This window comes from Lagopus leucura, unplaced genomic scaffold (assembly GCF_019238085.1).
Source record: "Lagopus leucura isolate 7727_CA_CO unplaced genomic scaffold, USGS_WTPT01 Super-Scaffold_100159, whole genome shotgun sequence".
In the NCBI taxonomy this organism is placed as follows: Eukaryota; Metazoa; Chordata; class Aves; order Galliformes; family Phasianidae; genus Lagopus; species Lagopus leucura.
The window spans coordinates 21,895,099-21,913,160 of NW_024962335.1; the positions used below are offsets into that span (position 1 = coordinate 21,895,099).

Sequence of the window (18,062 nt, forward strand, 5' to 3'; positions counted from 1 at the left end):
ATGTGGGTTAGTTTTTTAATCTCCTTTCTACCTTGCTTCAAGCTGGTACCAGATTGAAGGACTGAGTCATTCTTTCAAGGGGAATAATGATACGGCCATAACACAGCACACCACTTCTCCTTTGAACATGTTTAATCATAGGATCACTCTGTGCTTTTAACTGCATACAGTCTTTTTTTGAACTCACAGTAACTTTCTGTGGAAAACGGTCAAACTTTTTTGGTGCAGTTTCCTAGAGGTTCTTTCCTGTGTTCTGGGCTGGAGGGTAATTGACAGCAGCAATGGCTGTATAATCCTAAGGCTGTGTAATCCCACAGCCATTCTAAGCTCTTTCTGTCATCACAAACAAGGCTGGTCAAGAAGGTTGTTTTGCCTCCTTGCCGGTTTCAGCTGGTAGCTGGATGCTACCTCTTAAGGCTCTTCTCGGTGAAGAAAGCATTTAAATTTAGACATGGAGCTGGTACCTGCTCCCCTCTGTGTTAATTGGCCAAAGAACAAAAGGGAAAACACAGCTGCTTCTGACAAACTTCTGCTCTGAGTCCCCTGCCCCTTCTGTGAGCACAGAACTCCCACTCTGGCTAAGCTCTGCCTGGAACTCACTGAAATCAGCAGCTGGAGTAGGGGCCTTGTAGACAGCTGGTGCCCTCCTGCCCTGGGGTTGTTGTTGTTGGTGTAAGGTTAGACCCAGCCTGAGCTGAGAGTAGACAGATGGGCTTTTCCCTTAAGCTACCCTTTATTGAGCACGTTTCCCTCCTTTACCAGAGTGAAGGCTACAAGGACCTCCTTCCTTGAGCTTTATTGCAGTTTTTCAGAAAGCAACAGCCAAAGAATTGCCATAAGGCAGGGACAGAAAGAAACCATCAAGTACAGAGGCACCAGTAATTAGACTTTTCCGTGAAGGGTCAGACAGACTCTCTCTTCCACTTTCATTCACTCACCACTATCCAGCCTCATCTTCAAGGACTCAGAACTTGCAACATCTAAACAAACATGAGCTTCAGCAAGCACACAGCAGAGACAAATGAGGCAAGGACTGTTTGCCTGCCAGAAATGCTCCTGCAGTCATCACCAGTCACATTAGGCAAGACCAAGGGCCCTTTAAATCAGGAACAATACTTGTTCTGAACCTCTGAGTGCAAGCTGCCCTACTGCCCTCCAGCTAAGGCAGGATTTATTGATTCATTGTGAGCTGCAGCAGGATTTGAGCTGGATTGTAGTATTTGGGGTGGAGACCAGCAGACAGCAGAAGAAAATCCCTCATTGGTAACAATTTGGTTGTGGTTAGTTCCTGCTGCTCCTCTTCCAGAAGAAATGACAGGGTGCCCTCCCATGCCAGAGCCCACCTTCTGTAGATCCTTCCAGACTGGTGACTCAAAGGTGCGTAGTTCGAGTCCTGGGATTCATGCTGATGCACAACTGCTACCATCTAAGACTCCCAGTCATCCTCATCCTCTTCACCCGGGGGCTGCTGTGGGGGTGGGAGAGGTGGTATCGAGTCTGATATACGAGCAAAGGCACCAGCAGGACTGCCAGGAGCATCGGGGTTTCCTGAGGCTCCCGGCCCTTTCCCTGAAATACCTGGTAGGGAAGGAAAAGCTCCAGTGAGTGGCACCTGGGGCCTAGAGAACACACAAGCTTAGTGAAGGTGAGATGAAACACATGGCTTGTGGCACTGTGCCTTAAGCAGCCAGCTGACCCAAATCAAGTAGAACTGCAGGTGTGCTGAAACAGCACCACAGCTCTCTGAAAGGGCTTGTTTCAGCAAAGCTCCGCCTGAGCAGGTCCATGCCCTCCCCTGCCCTGTGTGGGCAACACAGATGCTCTGAGAGGGAGCAAGGGGACCGGCTCCCCTGGCACTGATGAAATTCTAGTGAATACTGCTGTCTCACCCTCACCCTGCAGAGCCCCTCACTGGCAGTTTTCAGAGCCCATCTGCCTTGGGCACACAATCTCCCTCTGGTGTCTCCAGTTGATCGTTAAATGGGAGGTTCCTCAGATATCCCCATGTAAATGCACTCCCAGCCATGCTGTGGCACACAGACCTACGAAGGAATCTGCCCCTGGTTCTAGGGCTGTGGCTGATAACTGAGGTGCCTGCAAAAGCTCTACCTCCTTCCTAGAGGGACGGAGCAGCCCACCCTGTGTGACAGTACCTTTGCGCCTCAGCACCAGCTTGTTGAAGAGGTCTGACATCAGATCTCCACCTTGTCCTGTAGCTCTCACTGAAACAGAGCAAAACCCCAAGTGTCACATGAGAAGGAAGAGTCAGTCTGAGCCTAGCAGTAAGGTAAACACATTTTCTTGGAATAGTCTTTTCAGAATAAGGAAAAATAATATAATCTTCAGCCTCATATCACATCCATATCCTCCCCTCCCAATACAGCCCAGTTTCACATCAGGAAGCCAGGCACTGTGGGGTAACAACATTCTCTGGGGCAATTTAAGTGTGGAATTGCTCCAGAAACAAGAGGCCTTGGGCATCTGCAGTCCCATTCTGCCAAATCAACTGTTTCAATACCCTCAGCAGCCACCCAAACCAACATGCTCAAACCAGCTCAACTCTGTGCCTCTCTTGGCTCCAGGGATTCCTTTGACTGTCCCTCATGTAGTACCTGTAAACTTCTAAGCATGTCCTAAGACAGAGTGGGTGTCCACCAAGAACATTTATGCTTGCCTGGCAGATGTAGTGTACTGAGTCCACAGAGGACTGTCTAAATGGAAATACTGAGACCTTGTGCCAACCTGTAAGGAGAGAACATCTCTCTGCTCTGTATAGTCCTCGTGCTCCTGGATGGCAGCCTGCCTCCAGACCTACATCTCAGCCTGGGGCAGAGAGAAAGGAAGACCAGATTTGTGTAAGAGCCTCAGCACCTTGTTCTTGTTCCTTTTGCTTCTTCTTCTCCAGCTTCCTCTCTTTGACGCTGCGGAGGTTGGCCTTCCCAATGCCCCCAGCCTGGCGAATGGATTCCAGGAGACTGGCACGCCCAGTTGAGGGGTTCACCACCTCCTTTGGGGCTCCCTGGACTGAAGCTGCAGGGAAAGGAAGAACATGCATCAGCCCCAAGCCCACCTGAATCCCCACAGAAAGTGCTGCTAATGTCCTGCCATCTTCTTTTTGGGACTGACACAGACACTTTCAATCACAGGCTCACACTGAGCTCAGCCAGCAAGAGGCCTGCCAAGATGAAACTGAAGGCCTGCAGTCCCACAGGCAAGCAGGAGCAGCTTCCCTCTCCTGCCAAGAGGCTGTTCTAGAAGTGCACTGAGGGCATGAGCTGAATTAGATTCTGCTGGTGGAGGTGTACAGCTCTTACCTGCAGGCTTGCTGCTGTCCTCACTTGCTGTCCGGGCTGGTTCAGAGGGGGCTGTAGGTTGTGGCAGGGGTGGTGGGGGAGGCACAATAGTTGGTGTAACAGGAGGAGGTGGGGGAGGAGGTGGTGGGGGAGGTGGCAAGAGCCCAGGATCCTGAAGGTCTGAAAGATGAAAGAAGTTGCATCTGAACAGTCTCAGAAGACATCAGTCGCAGAGCTTCAGCTGAGAGCGTTCCATGCCTCAGCAGCAACTGATAGAAGACCCTCAGCATGCACCATGCATCACAGCGCTTTCACCCTGTGCATCATCCCTTACAGCATATACAACCAAGGCAAGGGTTGAGATTCACTGTGTTCCCCAGCTCCATTCCACTGGGCCTGTCCAGCTCACCCAAGAGATTCCTTGCTGACCTGAGGCCAGTCCTTCACTGCACACTGCTCTTTTGCCCCTGCAGTCACCTGTGGTGAGTCTGCTCAGAGTCTGGCCAGCACTTGAGCAGGCTGCAGCTTTGACTCAGATCCAAATGCACCCTTCTGACCTCTCCACTAAGGGAGTTACCACCTTCTCTCCACTTTCTTTCAGTGAACCCCTCTCCACTTCATCCTTCACAGGGTCCTGGTAATGGTGATTGGAAATACCTGCTTGTGAAGGCTCCACTGACTCAGTGCTGAAAGTGGGTAGCTCTGGAATAGCACTGCTTGGAGCGGATGGTGCGATGCCAGGGCCCAGGTCAGCACTGTACATGAGATCTGCAGCAATACCAGGCAGGTCTGGCAGGTAGGATGGCACATCAATCTCAGGGACCTGGCCCAGATCTGGCACGTAGAAGTAATTTTCAGCTACCTAAAAGAAACACAAAATAAAAAGACAGTGCAATGAAGGCACTCCTTTTCCTTGCAGCAAGCAGGGGCACTGCAGAGAACAGCCTGGGTGGCAGTCAAGGCTGGGCCTTGCTACAGTGGCTGGCCCTCAGCTGTCCATACAAGTCTGTGCTCTTGTTTGCTAAACACAATGCTTTCTCCTCCAGTCTGACCTGACAAGCTCCTAGCCTCCTTTCTTCAGCCTCAAACCACACATTCAACCATACACCAATAAAGCTCTAGGTACAGCTTTACAGGGTGTTTGTTACAAGGTCGGTCATGCAGAGGCAGCATAGACTGGTGTCCTGCCTGCCTCATATCCACACCAAGCACCACACCCCTTTGTTCAGGCTGGTTGGCCTTTCCATTTTCATTAGCAAGTGGCCCTGTCCAGCAGGAACAATGGGGCACGAGCCTTCCCCCAGGCACCTTCCAGCCATGGCACCTCACACCTACTCCTCTACAGAAGTTAGCACAAGGGAGATAGATGATCAAGTGATGGAGTCTCCAAACTCCTCTATAACTTTGAGGTCTAGCAGCAAGGTGAATCATGTTACATGACACTTCTCACACCATCCAGCAAATGACTGAGAAGAGAGACACCTGCCAAGTTTGAGGGCTTCATCTCATCCATTAAGCCCAAATCAGGACTGCAGGCATGAAAATAGGCAAGGTCTTTCTGATAAGCAGGTTACCTTGCAGCCATGTGGGGGCATTTCTCTACTGTTCTCCACCCTACAAAAGCTTTCTACTCCTCTCAGAAAGCTAGGTCCATACTCTTGACTGGGAAGCAACTGCATCCCCTCAGCTACATCTCACCTGCCGGTCCAGCTGTCCCCTTTCGGTGATGGAGAGAGGAGCATCAAAGAGCTTCTCTTCTGTCTCTGTTTCCAGAGCCACATGGGTCTTGGTCACTGCTCCAGCTAATGGATCCAAGAAAACATACTTCTTGTATCTAGGGCAGAAGGCAAGCACTTCAGCGAGGCCACCTCAACAGTGTTAGTCAAGAAGGACTAGAAGGAGAGCTCCCAACTTGCTCAAGCAGGTGGAACATGTTGGGCTCTCCCTCAATCTCCTTTTAGCCCTTTTTAGCCTCACTCCTCCACAACCAGGAGCCCAGTTGTTCTCCACCCTTCCAGCACATGCATTCATCCTGCAGCAAAGCCCTACCACACTGCCCACCATTACCTAGCTCACCTCCCACTTTCTGGCCTGAGACTGCCTCAAAACCTTCACCAAGACAACAGTCTCTCCAGGTGCCTTATTAATAAAGGGAAAGGAGGAAAGAAGAAGAGGGGAAATAATCAGTAGCTTGTGAAGAAAGAAGAGGTCCAGCAGCTGAAAGCTCAACTAGGACTTAAAGAAGATCTTCAGTGTAGGCAGAAGGAAGAACCATGAGGCAAAGTCTGATGGGAAAGGGAAGTGCGGTGCAGTGTGTGTGGCAATGGAGATATTAAAGCAGTGACAGTGGTTAAGTTTTGCTGTGAGGAGCCATCAGGAGAAAGAGCAGTACCTAAGCAGGCAAGTGGGGCAGAGGACAAGTGACAGCAGCTCTCAAGGCTGGTGAGAACTTGCAGGAGGAAGACAGAAAAAAATAAGGAAGTGTTAAGCTGAGTTGAAAGCAGGTGAATGAAGGATTCCACCCATAGGTCAGAGTGAGAAAGGGTTGCTAGCTGAGAGCTACCAAAACCTGTCCCATCAGGAGTCTACTAAGCAAGATCCTGAGGAAAGCAAGCAGCACAGCTGCCCTGGGGCAGGGATAACTCCTCTGAGAACAAGCAGAGACAGGTGGCCAGCACAGTCCTGAGCCAACTCACAGGTTCTCCGTGGTGTTGAAAAGCAGCAGGGAGCTGAGAGAGCTGATGTTCCTTGGGAGGCTGCCAAGACCTTCTTCTGCATCATCTTCCTGGTGAATTTTGGTGTTCACACACACTGGGAAGTACTTGAGCTTCTCCTGCAAGAAGACAGATAATGGGTAGCAAAACACTGAAAAAAAAAAAAAAAGCCAATGGGACAGCTCTCCCCAGCCACCAAAACCCACAGTACTGGTTCCACTACCAAGTCTGGGAATCCTACTTCTCCCTCTCTACCTCCGTTTGAGAAAGAAAGCACGTGGACAACACTGCAACCCCAGGTGATGAATCTCATCCGTTCAGGCCCATGGAATATGCTTTTGGTGCTACAGATGGGTTATGCTGTTGGTGTTTCAATGGCAAGAATCCATCAAAACATAACAGCCATTTAGGTTCTTATAACCAGCAGGAGGGATTGAGCATCTCTATCTGAACTAAGCATTTGCTATAGTGTCTCCAGCTGGGAGATACGACACATTTTCATGCAAGCAGAGCCCCCAAACATCTCTGTTACCTCCCCTCTTCTGCCTTCACCTGATGTTTTAGGAGAGGTGATCCCACTGGTGGGGTATGCAGAGAAGGCAAAAGAAGGTTAGGGAAAAATTGCATGCCTTCACTAGGCAAGAGATCAGGCAGAAGGGAGTATGCAGGGTGGAACGTGCCAGATGGTTTTGCAAAGCCTGAGGGATTTGCAGGAGTTTTCAACTCTAATGAACTGAAATCTCCTTTCTCTTGGTTCTAAAACTTCATGCATAATATATAGAACTCCCTTTAGAAAAGAACTTATTGCATCTGAACTGCTTGACTTTTATAGAGCACAGGAATTGCTATCCCAGATCAGACCAGTGTTTCAGCTAGCATGACAGCATCCGCTGCCAGATGCTCTGGGGGGATGATGTTCAGTGACCACAACACACTGCTGCATGCACAGCACTACAGAGAGGAAAGGAATTTGTCCCTGAACCCAGAGAAAGCCTATGAAACAGCAAACTCTCATCCTAGACCTCTCCCCACATCCCTCCTCAGCACCTTCACAACTCTTTCTTCAGTCAAACTGGGACAAGCAGCAGCCTCACAGCTCCATGCTGATACAGCTCCCAATGCTGCCCGCAGCCTTCTACTGCCTCGCTACTTCCAGCATCACCAGATGTACTTTGTACTTGCAGTGGGGAATTGGAGACCATTGCTGGTTCAATTTTAAGACCGCAGCTCAGCAACATAAGCAGTTTCCACTGATGGAAATTTCAGGTTTGAATTGGGTAGTCAGAAATCCCGGGAAATGGCTTAGTCACAGCTCAGCAAATCCACTACAAGTCTGTATGGTGCTCCGAGTCTACAAACGCTGTGGGAAAAGACTGTGAGGTTTTGATTTTTGTTTCCTCCAAATAACAGATTCCAACTTGTGAAAAATACGCTGAAATAAACACCTTGCATTTCTGCAGCAGCAAATAGGCAAAAATACATGAGTAAATTGTTATTTAGAGACTCTAGAATCAGAGATTCAGAAATAAAGGTTCTTTTTGATCATTAATATTCATTTTGCAGCGTTTAATTTTTTAAGCATGAGGGAGTACTGATGTTTCTGCAGACTGTTCACACACACTTAGCCCTCGAGTCAAATATATATTTCTTTACTTCTCTCTTTGTGGATTCCAATTAGCATTGGAAGGCTGTGCGTCACTTTAAGGGTGGAGCAAGAAACCAACCATTACCTACGTTTACTTATAAGTCTAATCTAAAGGTAGTTACAAAAGCACCAAGCGTACTACTCTGAAATGTAAATCCTTTTAATTTAAATGCCACCAAAGCGCAAGCCTTAAAATATCTAGATCTGTTTTGATATTTAGAATAGGTACCTGTCATTAATAATATCCTGCAACTGTGAACTCTGCAAGTTGATGCATCATTTAAGAGTGAGTTTTCTTAAAGTGACAGGAAGACCAAAAGCCAAAGGTTCAGCAGCCTCAATGTACTGAAGTCGTGGAGTGTGCTTGAATGCTTCAACACCTGAACATGGTGATTTGGCACCCAGCAGGATCGTCTATGATGCACTTCCAGCCACTTTTCTCCCTAAGAGCCTATGATTAACAATATATAAGTCACACTAGTTCTTAGGTTTAATTAACACGCAACCTTACGATGGGAATTGGAGTGATGCATCTGAAACCCCCTTCTCTCTCATGCTAATGGAGGCTAACTGGAAATGCAGTTAAAGGTTAGAAAGTGCCTGCCTGCACCTATGGTGAACTCTGCAGAGCTCACTGGGCAGCTCAGGTTACTGATACTGCTGAAGTCTAATGAGGAATCTTCAAAAACTTGCAACTGTCAGTCGGACCTCTCCCCAGTCCCAGATGGACCATGTTTCCCACAGTCCAGAGGAAAACCCTGTCTTCCAGCCTCTGGAAGGGTACCTCAACACTCAGACACATCCCACCCACAAACACAGTGCCCAGCACCTCAAAAGCCCTAAAAGCCTGCAGCTAGATCACATTTAACAGTGCCTAGCTGCTAACGCAGCCATGTGCAAAGCAAGTGAGTCAGGCTTAACACAAGGACCCCATCTCCAATGTTCTTATCTGTCAGCACTTATGCTACCAGCCTATGCCTCTGTCCTCTCACCAGCTGAGTCTTCATTTGCTTGTGGAATGGAGGGCAAAAGAGAATTTCCCAGAAGGGAAGCATTTTTAAAATAAAATTGCAGAACCACATACAGTTCTAACTCAAATGCTTTTGCCCCAGAGCACAAACCCTAAGCACTCAGCACAGGCTGGCATTACTTACCCTCAAAATGACAGGATCAGAGCTTGCTTTCCTGGCAGGGTGTGTGTGTGCGTGTGTGTGTGTGAGTGAAGTTAGCAAAGGCTACTGTGACTGCTCCCAGCAAAAAGGCCCTCATTAGAAGTGAAAACAGGCAGTGAGCCTCTGCTGAAAGCCCTGAATAATTGAGGAGGGTATAAATGCAAACATTAGACTTCTCTCTATCACATTTCATTACTGCAAGGCACATCATGCTCATGCTCAGCTGTGGATAAGAAGGCCCTGTCACCCTGGACAGTGTTTGGACCACACTGAGCCCCACTGCACAGCAGCTGCCACTCCTGCAGGTCCTTCTATCTTTCATAAGCCAGTTGTCAGCACAGCACTGTCCTACCCCACAAAAGAGTTGTGGGTGACAAAGCCACAGGCCCTCCCAAAAAAGAAATAGTCCAAAGGGAGAACTGAGTCACGGGAGGAGGGAAGAAGCACAAACATACACTGGAGTCTGCAAAAGTCCCTGTGGTGATGGCAGCCTTGATCATGGAGAGCAGAACTCTGCAATGGAACAGGGATCTCCTGGGCGAGGGGAAGGGTGGCACTGCAGGTGAGTGACATAGGCTGCAAAGAAGAGCATGCCTCTGCATGGTAAGCTCTCTTACCAGCAGGCAAGTCGAATGGGCATGCCATTTGCTCTTAGTGGAGCCTCTACCAGTTGATTCTCTTTTCAGTCACCTCCCTGTGTGAGGGGCTGTATATCAGCACCCTTCCCTTGCCAATGCCTGTGTACCTCTGCTCCCTGCAGGCTGTCTGATGGGATGGGGCCATCAGACAGCCAGCACAACAGAAGTTGGATTGCCCCAGCTGGCCGACAACAGGTCCCATGCAGCTGTGCCCTGGCCTACTGCCAGGTCTTGAAGGATGCACAAACCCTGCTCAAGTGTGCCAGCTGTCCATTTGGCCAGCAACTCCACTCCCGATCTGGCTGAAATATTCATAACTACCTCACTGTACAGAGACCTCAACTCCATTAAAACTCAGGAAGGTTTAGTGTGATAAAACATTCAGTGGCAGGTTTATTTTTGGGCCACGGCATACAAGGATGTGGAAGCAAGTCTCTTAGGGGGAAGAGAGCAAGGAAGCTGAGTTTGAACCCTGATGACAGTTTGAACCCTGACCTGCCAGGAAGAGCACATCTGCTACTCCTGGCACAGCACACATGCAGTAACCTTTACAGATACCAACTTGTTCTCTCTTCTTTCCAATCCAGTTTGACCCAAACTGTCGGGGTGTTCCTTTGTATCAAACCTATCACTTCTCAGACCACCCTAAGAAGCATCTCCCCCTCACTCAGTACACAAACAAGAAAGGAACGCCACCTCCTTCAACACTACCTGCTGCAGACAACAGCTGTTCAGCTCCCCACCCATACCTAAAACTCTGGTCTACTTCATCAAGGAGACTTCTCTTTGCTTGTTCATCTCACAGTCTTTTCTCCTCCTCCTTACCTGCAAGGATTTTTCATCCAGCATTCTGTGCTTGCTCTGGATCTTGTGTCTTGGCCATTTCTGTTTAGCTGGGTCTTCTGCACCAGCAAAAATCGAACAGTACTCCTGCAGCCGTTCAGGGGCAGGATACTTGGCACTGGAAAATACCTGAGGAGAGACAAGGAGGTATTTCAAAATCCCAGCAACTAAGCAATCTTCTGCTGCAGAAACACGTGGAGTAGATTAAGGCACGTGATCTGTGCTGCCCGTGGGAATGGAGAGCCTTGGAGTTAACAGGCTCTTAAGGGCTATTTCTGCAGAAACCATCATGAGGGCCATCAATTTTGAAAGTTGAAGTGCCAAAAATTCTCTTTCTCTGCAAGTAACAGGAGGCAGAAAGGCTTCCAAAGTGCAGGAAGGGAACTAGAAACACTGTATTAAATACAGCAGGAATGGTAAAAGGAAGACTTCCACCAGTTTTACACAGCTCACACAGATAAACATGCACTGGAGGGGGAGGCTCTCTATCAGCAGCTTCTATTCAATGCAAGATTGTAAGAACACAAAATGAGAGGGTGTTGGGCATAGCAAAGCACAAAGCTGTTTTATTCCAAAGGTAGTAGTTGAGGCAACAACTTATATCGGCCTTGTATGGCCAGGAGCTGGGTAGCCCGTGGGTTTAAGAATCATTAACTGGCCCTGTCAGAAGGGGGACTCTCATCACAACTCCTGCTCAGCAGCAAGGCACAGAGAAGTGGATGGGCAGCATGTTTTTCTGCAGAGCTTGCTTCAGGGATAAAGATAGAAGGTGGAAAGAAGGAGAGAGGCCATACAGCCTTCATTGGAGTCACTACCTTAATAGCCTTCTTGCTGCCCTTGATCTTCTCAATCTTTGCTTGTGCGAGCGTGACTCTCTCACTGATTGCCTGAAGCTGTGCCCGGCTGGTTTCCACCCGCTGAGAGATCCTAAGGAACAAGGACATTGCTTAAGGATAAGAATCTAAAGCCAGAGAATTTTTGGCAAGAGCCAGTCACCACACCAAGAGAAAGGATGTGAATCTCAGTGGTCTGGATTGTTTCACAAGGCAAGATAGTACAGGGTCAGATACTTTTGTCTTGGTCCCGTTAAGAGTTTCTCACGTGCTCCAACATGAAACAAGACAAGTCTGTGATTTTCTGTGCGACATTCTCCTTGCACAGCACAGTCAGAACTGAGTGAAGAAAACCCCATGCCTCTCATTGCAATTACAGCTAATAAGAAAGCCATAATAAGTTATCAACAGACAACAACCTTCTTAGAAGAGACCCTCCTCCTCTGTACATAACTATGAGGTGCAGCCCCACTTCAAGCTCAAATGCTAACAATTGTTCTGAAGCTTCATCCCTTTAGCAAAACCAGCACAGAATATTTTTGTGACCACACAATCTTTCAGGAGCCACAGTACTTCATTTCAGCACTGTTTTGTAGCAACGAGTTCCAGCGGATCATTTTGTGCCTGGAAAAATCAATCTCGGTCTTATCTTTAAATTCCACCCCCAAGTCCCCCTTTGCATTTAAGCAGAGAACTCCTATGCTCTTTTTTTCGTTCTGTCTGTATAATTCCTTTCAGTAACAAAGGTGACATTAGCACTTTCCAACTCTACCACAGTCTTTTCAAGTATTTTCACCTGGTGCAATGCACTCTCTCAGTAAAAAAATGGATTCCTCTAAAGGCTCCTGCTGGCTGCAGCTACAGAAAAAAACAAAAGTATGAGCAGCCAGCTCACCTTCTTTCATTCTGAAAGACCCCCATTTCTTTCTCTAGCCAGCTTTAAGCGTTTCTGCTTGCTCATAACCAAGCATCCCTCTTTCTGAAGGCGTGAAAACCCTCCCTCATGCACAGGGCAGGAGAGCACACAGTTTATTCTACTCTTTTTGAAGTGGGAGATGAGCAAAACTGAACCTCATGAGATCCCGCCTCTCAGTAGCATCCTCCACTTCTTCATCCTTTTACTTTAAATACAGCCTAACAGCTTGTATTTTGTACCAACACTAAGTGCAAATCTGTTCATGATTTCCTTCCCACACCCTCCCACTGTCTCAGCGGAGGAAGTCCACATCGTTTATATACTTGATAGTTCTCAGAGTAGCTTATGTTGTTCCTTTCAGCGTGCATTTCCTAGCACCTGTCTGCAGCAAATTCCATGTGTCACAGGGCTGTCCCATTGCCTTATTTTGTTAAAGCACGAGATGCTTCCCAAGGAACTAAATCTTTTCTAACTGTTCTTTCCAGCCAGTTTTCCCACCTCACAGTTTGCTTCTTTTGCACGTGTTTCATAATCGTATTGATTGACCTCATTCCCAGTGCTGCTCCTGGGGGCACCAGCCTATTTTTACTTCCTCCAAAGATGAAAAAAATTGGTCATTTATTTCTGCTTTGCCTCTCTCCCTCATATCAATGATGTAATTTTCCCTCTCACCTGTGAGTAGACCTCTGCCCTAAAAGAACTGAGCAAAGCCTTCTCGCAGCCCAAAGTAAAGAGAAAACGTCAAACAGTCAAACACTTCTAGTCAGCATTCTGCTGACTCCCAGACCCAGGTCTCAGGGGTCAACGAGGCATACCTTTCTGTTCCAAAAGGAAACCTTAAGCAAATACTCATGCAAGCTCAGACCTGAAAACCAGTACCCATTCTCCACCCATTACTCCAGAATGCAAGTAGGCCAAATGAGGAGGCAATTTCTTCTTTCGCTACAGCCCCACCACTCCTTCCCCATGAATCACCTCTTCCTCTACCTTCCCAAGGAACTCAACTACAGCTTCATCCTTCTCTTCTACTCCCAGATAATTAAGAGTGACTTCAGCCAGCCATGGAATGGCACTATCAGACAGACTGCCTCCTCCCTGCACAAGCTGGGGAAGCTGTCCAGTGCCAGCTCAGGTGTTTCAAATCACTTTGGCTGCTCCCAGAAGCACCCTGTGATCTGTGATTTCTCCTATGATCTCTGCTCTAGGATTTGCCAGTCTGACATTAGCACACCTGCCAAAAACCTTCACCTGAGATTCACCTTCACAGAATACAACAGAGAAGGAATACACACCAGAATTGCTTTACTTCTTGCTGGCCAAGGTAACTACCACAAAACGATTAAACACTCTTAATCCAACTAATCCATGAAATTCCATCACATGCACAGGTTCCTAGGAATATATGACTGTTACGTGTGCACAGTTCAAGTTACAGTCAAAGTGGTGTTTGAAGAGACAAGACACATGAAGGGCTGGAGGGCTGTGTACCCAAGGATTTACAGGGCAAATCCTTTGAAGCAGTGCTGTATTTGGACTTCAGTCTCCATTTAGGAAGGATTGAGTTACTGAGTGCTGTTCATATGAAAGGCAACGGCAGGATGGGCAGGAAGGGTGAATGTTAATAAAACGGTTTGTCACTGCCCCTCAGAATCCTGTTTCCAGGCAGACGAGAATACCACCACCATCTGAAGCTATCCTGTGCCCATCTTATTAGTCACTGCTGTGTTACTTTGCTCTCGGTACTCTTTTCTGCTTCAGGAGCTCCTGTAGTTAGATTCAACGTGACTTCAGAGCTGCAGAGAAGCAGGAGGCGCACAGGGACAGCCCTCCTGTGCACTGGGGACAAGGGAAAAGGGGGCCTGCAGGAGAAAGAATATATTCACCTGCCTTCAAAACCCAGGCACAGAGCCAAGCCAACCTTCCCATCCCAGTGCTTTTCTTTGCGGAAGTAATACATGTGGCAGATTAAATCTATCTAGTGGATTATCTCTTAATCCACAGAGACTTTTATTTTTATCTATGCAGATATTAAAGCCAATCTTTCAGCTGCTTTGACTCAAGCTTTCACATCCTCCATCCCTCTAAAATCTTTACACTGTCAAGCCCCATGCACCCCTCACCTTCAGCTGAGGGCTCCCTTCTCTTAAAGCCTCATGTTCTTCCCCATTTTAGAGAGGACTCCCTCTAAGCACCTAGAGCAGTTCTCAGGAATATTTCCCCCTCTCCTCACTGCTGCCCTGACAGGCAGCATCTTCGAGCCCATCTGTAGCCATGGAGTTTATCATTTCCTATTATCTCCTTAAAACTTCTCTGATAATCCTCATATTCAGGCAGCTACAGAGAAATCTCCTCTGCTTCATCTGTGCCTGTTCAGAGGGGAAAGATTATTGTTCTCTTACTCCCACAGGAAAACACACAAAGAATTTGGGATGTGGCACGAAAGACACATGATGCAATAACAATAACAATATTCCTCTTAGTCTCCAAGCACTCCAAAGTGCCAAGTTAAAATTGAGATTTTTTATCACCTGTATTTGCTTGGGATCACACAACATTGGAAAAAAAGAAAAAATTAAAATCAAAGCAGGTTTGAAGGTAGGCTGACAGGTTACCAGAAAGGTGACTGAACAAAGCAGCTTGAGGAAAGACAGAATTGAGCTGGAGGGAAGTATCACAGCAGAAAGAGGTCCTTTGCTGTCCACGTTCAGCACACACATCACCCAAAAGTGACAGGGACGACAAAACTTGGGACACAGGAGAGAGAAGAGGCGAACTCCACATCAAGGTGAATGAGAAAGGTGAGCCAGCAGAGCCTGGGAGCAAACCTCTCTGGAATACCAAAGAACTTCAATTTCATGTCTGAAGTACAAAAGTAAGTGATCAACCAAGGAGAAAGAACATTACAGAGTAGAATGAGAAACGAAGTTGCACAGGAGGATAAGGCATCCAAAGTATTAAATGACTTCTTTTTTCTTAAATGAGGACTGTTCACACCACAGCAAGTCAGACTTCTGGTCTCCTCCCAGCCTGGGCTCCAGTCCTGAGAGATAGCAGGGAGAGCTTGGCATTGTTATTCTAAACCTAGGTACACACTGTAAATTTGTTCTATAAACCCTTGGCTTTTTGCCTAGAAGTCAAGCTGGTTTTTGGGCCCCCCCCCCCCCCTAACAAAGAGTGGCTTTATTAAATTCCTCCGTTACTGCAGGAGGTGTGAATCATAAGGGACAGCATTTATGGTTCTTGAAATTTAGCACATCCCCAGGCTCTACAAGGAGCCTGGTGCTGAAACTGGGTAACGGTGAAGAATAACACCGTTGGGTGCCACGTATCCAAATTACTGGTAGTAAAACCAGCAGGGTACCACAGCTGATCAATGATATACCATCAGACCTCTAGGAAAAGGTTCAATGGGTTTCCAAAAGGCTGTCAAGACGAGGAGAGACCATGTGCAGCTCAGGGAAAGGAATACATTGTTCCATGATGAAAGCAGAGCAAGGTGGTGCTGAGCCACCAAGTATCCATCTTTCCCCTCATGCTGTAGAGCCCACTTTTCCCTAGATCCCGGGAAATATGTCATCACTCTTTTCTACTACTATTTGTATGCTGTGGCAAAGAGTGACTGTAACTTCCAATTTGTGTAAGAATCTCCTTGGAAGAAGGCCATGGCTCCTCAGGTTGCTGAAGTGATCAACTATCAACCCTGGTACCCATTAATAAGGGCTTATGTGCAGAGTCTACTAAGGCCTAAACAAGCCAAGAGAGCTAGGCTAGAATACCTTAGTGCATCCTGGCTGGCTAACAAAGAATCATGTTTTATAAGGCACTAGAGCCTTCTTTACAGACAGCCTTACTGCAACAACCAGCACAGCCAGAAACGGGACTGTGAGAAGCTGGAGTCCCCTTCTCACCACTCCCACAGAATGATTCTACCCAGCAGCCAGCAACACTGCAGTATTGAGACAGAGAGGGCAAGAGAAAAGCTGCTAAAACGTTTACTGTTTACAGCAATCCAGGGAAGCGTTCAAAGCCAGCTCACAGTGTCAGTTCACCTCGAAAGTTGGGAAGGCAAAAAGCAAAAATGGACGCTTTTACAGAAAGCCAAACACATTCAGCCACTCAAAGAAAGATCAACTTGTTTGCTTTCTGCTCTCCTCTCTCCTTCATATTTAAGCAGTTTTTAAAGTCTTATTTCATGTCTGAGTAAGTGTAATCAGAAGCTGTCATCATACATCGTCTCTGGCAGAAAGAAATCCCAAGTGAGACAGTGCAATCAATGTTCCTTCCTCCATTAAGGGTTTGGGTATTATACTAATTAATGTTTATCACACTTTGATTGCTCCTTAAGCCTGATTCGCAGGTGTTCCAGCATTCCCATATTGCCCCACTCCCACAATGCCAAACAGCTTTGCAGCCTGGAGGGGGATGAAGGTTGTCAGGTTACCCTCAGCATGATCCACTCTTCATCGCTCTTCAGAGGACATGTTCTCACCCAAAAGGAACTTCACAAGGTGAAGCAAGAACTTAATTCACTAGGAATTAAGTTTACACAGAAATGGAAACTGTTTTAAATTTTTACCTGTCCATGCAGCACCCGCTCCACTGCAGCACTGTTCTCCTCTCCAGAACAGCCTTCTCTTTTTCTTAAAGGCCACAGACAAGATCTTAACCTTCCAGTCTCCCATCCTGCGCTGATCTCAAAGTGTACAGCCTTTCTTTTCTTTAAATTAAATACATACTGAGTTGAAAGACTGCGTTTGCAAATAAATCACATAAGTAGGTCTTCTAGTTTAACTATACAAGCTGCTTTTTGATCAAACTACTTTTTCCACATGTTAGGATGTATAACCACAACAGGTTCTACCCTCACAGTGATAACTGCTGGGAAGGATTGTCTAAAGTACTGGGGAAAAGAATGGTTCCTTCTATTATTTCTGCTGGAGTCTTATAAGTGGCCTTTTGATTTCCTCCACTGGCACTATGGGAGCAAATACTGAATAATACTATGGAGCTGTTTTCCAGATGGCAGCTACAGAAATTATCTTGAAATACCAGGCAGAAGATGCCTTCAGTAGTGTAACTGGTTTGTTAGCTATATAGTAGTCTTCACTCCTCCTTGCAAATTTCTCATGAATGTTTACTCACTTCAATCTTTTTAGTAATAGCCTTAAGTGTTTTTTTTTTTTGTTTGGTTGCTGTGGTTTGTGGTTTTTTAAATCACTACTGAAAGGAAGGTTGCTTCTTGTTTGGACAGAATTTTATGAGACTGTCAAAAGGAAAACACTGAATTTTGTTTCCACACTGCTTGAAGTCACGCATCGTATTGTGCAAATAGCTTGAGAAGGTGTTTTGGCATCTTGTAATATTCAATTAATCAACTGTGCACACAAACATTAGGTTTCTTTTGCTCCTTTCTCTCACTAAAACTCCCCTCATAGAATGGCCAAAGATCTTCTTTTCTGTTCTCAAAGATCAGAGATTATGCATCACCACACAGAATCACAGGAAACTTCAGGGTGGAATCCAGGTGACCGTGTGGTAAACAGTAGCTTTCTGCTTTTTCTGGATCACTGTGTGTCAAAGGAGCTCCTTCACAGTCTTCATTCTGGCACCATACCTGATTCTACACAAACAATTTCATTATGCCCTTTACTCTTAACCAGGATTTCACTCCACATTTTCCGTCAGCAGTAGTCAGAGAAAACAGATCACTCCAGATCTAAATATCTAATGCGTGCCTTTTCACAAGTGGGGTTGTCAGAGAAAAATGCATGAGCCACCAGCCCAAACTGGCTGAAGCTTCTGAGCTTCATCTGAATGTGATAACAGGAGCCTAGCACTTACAAGCCCACAGCAGCTTCCCCACCATTTGTCTCACTTGGAGCTACAGCAGCCTTGCTACAACACAGTGATCGAGTAGGGAAGCAAGGCAGACATTTGTGGAGTCTTCCTCATCACAGGAAAGGAAGCCCACCATCATCTCAAGCACGCAGAACAAGACGACAGGCTGG

General features: G+C 46.9%; 1 protein-coding gene across 2 annotated transcripts in view; it reads right to left on the minus strand.

The window, feature by feature from the left end:
* Positions 1–117: 117 nt before the first annotated feature.
* Positions 118–18,062, minus strand: part of WASHC1 (WASH complex subunit 1) — a 40,576-nt gene continuing 22,631 nt past the window's right edge. For both annotated transcript variants that reach the window (XM_042889386.1, XM_042889387.1), the window contains exons 3-11: positions 11,121–11,232; positions 10,288–10,434; positions 5,990–6,126; positions 4,992–5,127; positions 3,951–4,155; positions 3,315–3,473; positions 2,872–3,030; positions 2,154–2,222; positions 118–1,578 (exon numbers count right to left, since the gene is read on the minus strand). In XM_042889386.1, coding sequence (XP_042745320.1) covers positions 1,427–1,578; positions 2,154–2,222; positions 2,872–3,030; positions 3,315–3,473; positions 3,951–4,155; positions 4,992–5,127; positions 5,990–6,126; positions 10,288–10,434; positions 11,121–11,232 — 1,276 coding nt within the window. In that variant the 3' untranslated portion in view covers positions 118–1,426. The remainder of the gene's footprint in view (positions 1,579–2,153; positions 2,223–2,871; positions 3,031–3,314; positions 3,474–3,950; positions 4,156–4,991; positions 5,128–5,989; positions 6,127–10,287; positions 10,435–11,120; positions 11,233–18,062) is intronic.